The 5,243-nt window shown below is 45.1% G+C and overlaps 1 protein-coding gene across 2 annotated transcripts in view; it reads left to right on the plus strand.

The window, feature by feature from the left end:
• The window catches only part of TENM1 (teneurin transmembrane protein 1), a 490,026-nt gene that overhangs the window by 414,528 nt on the left and 70,255 nt on the right, over positions 1 to 5,243 (plus strand). For both annotated transcript variants that reach the window (XM_019521566.1, XM_019521567.1), the window contains one exon: positions 3,972 to 4,338. In XM_019521566.1, the coding sequence (XP_019377111.1) occupies positions 3,972 to 4,338 (367 nt within the window). The remainder of the gene's footprint in view (positions 1 to 3,971; positions 4,339 to 5,243) is intronic.

The raw sequence follows: 5,243 nt of genomic DNA on the forward strand, positions 1-5,243 counted from the left end.
CTGGAGTGCTGCATCTACTTCTAGGCACCGTACTTCAAGAAGGGATGTGGAGAAGCTCGAGAGAGTCCAGAGGAGGGCCACACGCATGATTAGGGGCCTGGAGACCAAGACATATGAGGAGAGGCTGAGGGACTTGGGATTTCTGAGCCTGGAGAAGAGAAGGCTCAGGGTGGACTTGGTTGCAGCCCATAAGTATATCAGGGTCATACATCAGGGTTTGGAGGAGCAGCCATTCACCAAGGCCCCTCAGGGGAGGACAAGAAATAACGGGCACAAGCTAGTTGAAGATCATTTCAGGCTAGACATAAGGAAAAACTTCTTTACAAGCCGAGTGCTGAGGGTTTGGAATAGGCTTCCCCCTGAAGTGATACAGTCATCCACCCTGGCAATCTTCAAAAACATCTCGATGCCCATTTTGCTGGGATCACTTAAACCCAGCAGTCTATCCTGCCCAAGTGCAGGGGGGCTGGACCCGATGATCTGTAAGGTCCCTTCCAGCCCCTAACAACTATGAAACTATGAGTTAATTTGACCAGGCTTCAATCAGCTTTTAGATAAAAGCTCCAAAAAGCCCTGCTGGAGTACATAATACAGGCATTGGGCAAGCTGGGTCAAACTAACACAATGCCTCTTCCGGGCATGTGCTGCACTCAGCACATGAGCACACCGAGTTCAAAATAAAGTGCTGTTTTGGGGGGTAAGCATCTGTGAGCAGCCAATGTTGCACTTTTCAAGCAAGGCCTTGATCCTAACTCAAATAGCAACCATGGCTTTGATTCTGACAACACAAGTTAACTTTCTAATGCAAGAAAACTTCACGTTAATACCTATCTGCAAAAAAGATCCCTGCTGGCAATGTTGACAGTCTCATTTCTCTTACATGATTATTAGTCCCCGTCTCCCCCCCACCCAATGAAATTGATTGTCAACTAGCAATTTAGATGTATGACTGGATCCCATCCGTGAGTGACCAGCCTTCCCTAATAATTTCAGGCTAGTCTGCAATGCCACATTTTTTATTCACATTGAAAGGGCAGTGACCCTTCAGACAATAAAAATACCATTTACAGTCATCAGAGGTTTAAGTAGGAAGAAAAGCAAACATAAAAGGAGGACGGGCTGTTTTCTATATAGGGTTCTGAAGTACCGTTTAAGATTAGGACGTATAATGTGGTGCCTAATACCCTAACCCTAACTGAAGAGCCTTTATGGTAGACACGAGACACAGTCATATCAAATGGGAATTGGAGTTGTCTGTAGTTTGTTTATCATGTCTGAATGAAGCACAGAGAAGTGCCGGAGGGCAGCTTGGTTTGATGGAAAAGGATACAGACAGACAGAAGAACCGGTGCCTTTTCAAGGTACCAGTGAATCAAACAAATATCAATAGAGTTCAGTGTTTGCTTAGACCTATTTGATTTCTCCTGATCAAAGTGTAGTTGTTGTCAGCTTATTTGCCCAAATTCTGCTCTCGGTTACGCTTGTGTAATTCTTCTGTGACTCCTAGGGTATCTGCCTCCAGCTATCTTTAAACAAGCCAGCTCACAGTGTAGCAAGAAGATCAGTGAGGGCTGCGAAGCCCATCTGAGAAGCTGAGTGAGTATTTGGACAGCTGGCCCATACTGAGCAACCTGCACCTATGGATGCACTGCTAGCCGTACCCATGCTAGGTTATTTAAAGGTGGCTCGGCTGTGTTTCTGCAGATGAATCTTCAGAAGCACCAGATATTTCATTGCAGAGGGAAGAGCTCAAGTCAACTACCAAGCAAAGGTAGCATGGCTTGCTTAAGGTGTCCACACAGTTATCAACCCTCACCTGTGCTATGGTGAAGTCTTGTTCCCCTCGCAAACAAGATTGCTGTGGTCCAACTGGGCAGTTACAGCCCCCAATTTCTATCATCAGCATCCTAGGTAAGAGCTAACAAAAATCATATCTGTACCAAAGGGATCCGCGAGGAAGGAGCCAGGAAGTGGGGTGTTGCTTTCCCGTGAAAATGAAACTTTCTTTGCTTTTATAAATGCAGCAAAGCTCTACATTGCAAGCGTATTTGTATCAGGCTGGGCGAGCGTATTTTTTAGACATTATATTCCATTCCTACAAAGATTTGTTCAGGTTCACAATGATCTCTCAGTTGAAAAGAGCAAACCAGACTGAGGCTTGAAGTTGTGTTTAAATCCAGCCCTTACTTATCCGGTAGCGTACAGGAAATCACACAAGGGGAGGGAGGATGAGATCAGCACCTCTACGACAGGAATCTCTTTCCAACTGTTTCACCACATTTATCATCATTTGTGATGACTCTGCCACCTGCTGCAGTGGAGATCTTGAACCCAGCAACATCAGTCTTAATGCCGGTTATTATGCTGTCTAGCAAAATGGACTGGGTAAAAGGAGTAATCTGATCTTTCGGTGAGCTTTACTTAATTGTATGTTTACCCAGGATAACCACGCAGGGTGAGACGTATTAGCCACATTGCCCTCACTTTATTAAAACATCAATTATCCAACCAGCAACATACTTCCCAAAATGAGATTATTCAGAAAATATTGAATCTCGAGTCAGTGAACAGACTTGGCCTTGCGCCTGGTGCCTGAGCAGACCCCAGGCAGGCAGGTACCCTGGGATAGCCACACTCGCCACCATATGTTATCCGTTAATGCTGATTCTTATATTAGCAGCTGCAGCCTCTGAATTTGTAGAGATTTTAATTAGTGCACTGGAACGATGAACCACAATAGCAGCAAAATAAAGAGCGGGACCAAAAGCACTTGTGGCAATGGTGTGGAAAATGTTACCTTTTAGTTTTGTTTTGTTTTTTTGCTGCCTCTCTGAAATAATTCAGTTTGGAAAATCCCTTTGACATTAACACACGCTCATCTTCTCAGAAACAGAGCCAAGCAAGGCGTCCCTCATGGCCTGAGTGCTGTTTGAGACTTCTGCACGCATCCTAGGGTCCACATCTTCCCTCGACCAGCCCTGGGTGGAGAAAAGGACAACCAAACTCCTGATGAATAGGTCAAGATCCTTGGGCAGCTAGACAGCAGAAGTCTCTGGGTGTGGCATTTTGACTGGGAACAGCCTGTGGTCCCATTAATACATTGTCTGAGCATAGTGTGTGAGCTAGATGGGCCAGAATGGGACTAGCCACAGGCCATGTTCCTGGCATTATGGGAATGATGTTAGCTCTTCTCAGAGCAGGGAGCTAGAGATTTTGCTGTCTTGCAACACAGAAGGAAGAGACTTCTTTGGCCCCATCCTACACCCACCCACATAACATGGGCAAGATCTAAGCTCCCATGTGTAGGAATTACTCACTCCACCATTGACTCTGGTATTTGTAGAACAAATACAGTCATTACAAGTAAGTGTGGCTAAGTAGATGCTGTATTGAATTACAAAGGATCAGCTACCTAGTCTCTCAGATGGTAGATGAGTTGTATTCCTACCCTAGTAAATAAACTTTGAAAGAATCTCATATTTGTGTGTTATGTGGGTTTTCCTTTTCTACTAGCAGTCAATTAAAGTGTTCGCACACTGACAGCCCTTTAGTATTTTTCACTCTGCCAGTGCTGTCTGCAGCCTTGAAACAATAACATCAAACTTGGAAAATTTTCTGGCTGATGTTGCATGACATGTATTGTGTGTTTTTATTTGCATGAATGCATATGTATAATAATGTTCCCATCTTAATGGACTTGTGCAAATAGCATTCAGGGGATGCTAAATTACTGTAGAAATCAGCTTTTCTTTCTTGTTTGTATTAGGAATGACCCGAATCCTTGAAAAATGTTTTGCTAAAAACTTTTTCATAGCCAGACAAACTCAATCAAAGATTATAATGGAACATCACAGAGATCTGGATCCACTAAGATGCCCAAAAATCTTATAAGTGGATGTGGGACAATAGAATTGGGGGGGCGGGAAAAGCTGCCTACTCAAATCTAGTTTTTTGCTTTCTCTTTTTTGCAGGTCCGGTTAGAGTGGCCAACAGACCTCACAGTCAACCCTGTAGACAATTCACTCTATGTTCTGGACAACAACATTGTGCTGCAGATCTCTGAGAATAGGCGTGTGCGAATTATTGCAGGTCGCCCTATTCACTGTCAAGTGCCGGGCATAGATCACTTCCTGGTCAGCAAGGTAGCAATCCATTCGACCCTGGAATCAGCCAGAGCCATTGCAGTATCTCACAGTGGGATACTGTACATTGCAGAGACAGATGAGAGAAAGATAAACCGCATACAGCAGGTTACAACCAATGGTGAGATTTCTATAATTGCTGGAGCCCCATCAGATTGCGACTGCAAGATTGACCCGAATTGCGATTGCTTCTCAGGTGAGGAGAGGCTAACCATTTCTCTTTTCTGTTGTGTTACAAGTCCTTGGGTTGGTAGGAGTTAAAATACCTTCAAGGGGGAAAAAACTGTGAAATGGTTCTGTTTCTTTGAGGAGTTGGAAAAAAAATCTGTACCATGTTAGCAAATCCTTTTGAATTAATTTAATGGGGGGGGGGGTCGGGGAGGGGAAGGGCATGCATGTTTCCACAGTGGGCACCAAAGGAACCTAAAGTGGGCTTTGTCCGCCCTGTTTTCAAACAGATCATTACTCACAGATCTAAATTAGCCCTGAGCCTACCTTTGCGTATTAGTTTTGCCTGCCCACATTCACACGTTGCCAGCATCCATAAAGCCGTGGACCGTACATTTCAGTGCTAACGACTTGCACTTCTGATAGCGCTGTTCACCAAGGAATGACCCCAAGTGCTTCACGCCTGATGTAAAACACTAAGTTGTCCTGCCTCAAAGCCCACACGGCACTCTTGAGGAGGAGGGAGGGTGAGAGATGCACAGCTCGTGCAGTAAGTGATGTTCAAAATGCGGCCCTTCCCACAGCTTTGAAGGGATGGAGCCGTCGCACCCTGTACCAGCCAACACCCCTGGAGGCTCCCTGTCTTGCATGCTGTGGTGCTGGGAGCCAACTTATTACCTGCTTCCTCCATAAATTTGCAGGGAGGAGAGGAAGTTCATCACATAGGGGCATGTAATAGTTTAGCTCGGCATCCATATACACCGCTTCACCCATCATGGATGCCATAAGCTCTGTCAGGGGACGTGGGAGCCATTTAACAGTACACAGCACTGCAGCTCAAAATTTTAGACAAGGAAATAAAGAGTTACCTCATCCGATCCTGACACCATGGAAGGAATTGTTTGGGAGTTGGCCAGGGGGCTGGGATTAGGA

The sequence above is a fragment of the Gavialis gangeticus genome, unplaced genomic scaffold (assembly GCF_001723915.1).
Source record: "Gavialis gangeticus isolate Ggan-Ray unplaced genomic scaffold, GavGan_comp1, whole genome shotgun sequence".
Lineage (NCBI taxonomy): Eukaryota > Metazoa > Chordata > Crocodylia > Gavialidae > Gavialis > Gavialis gangeticus.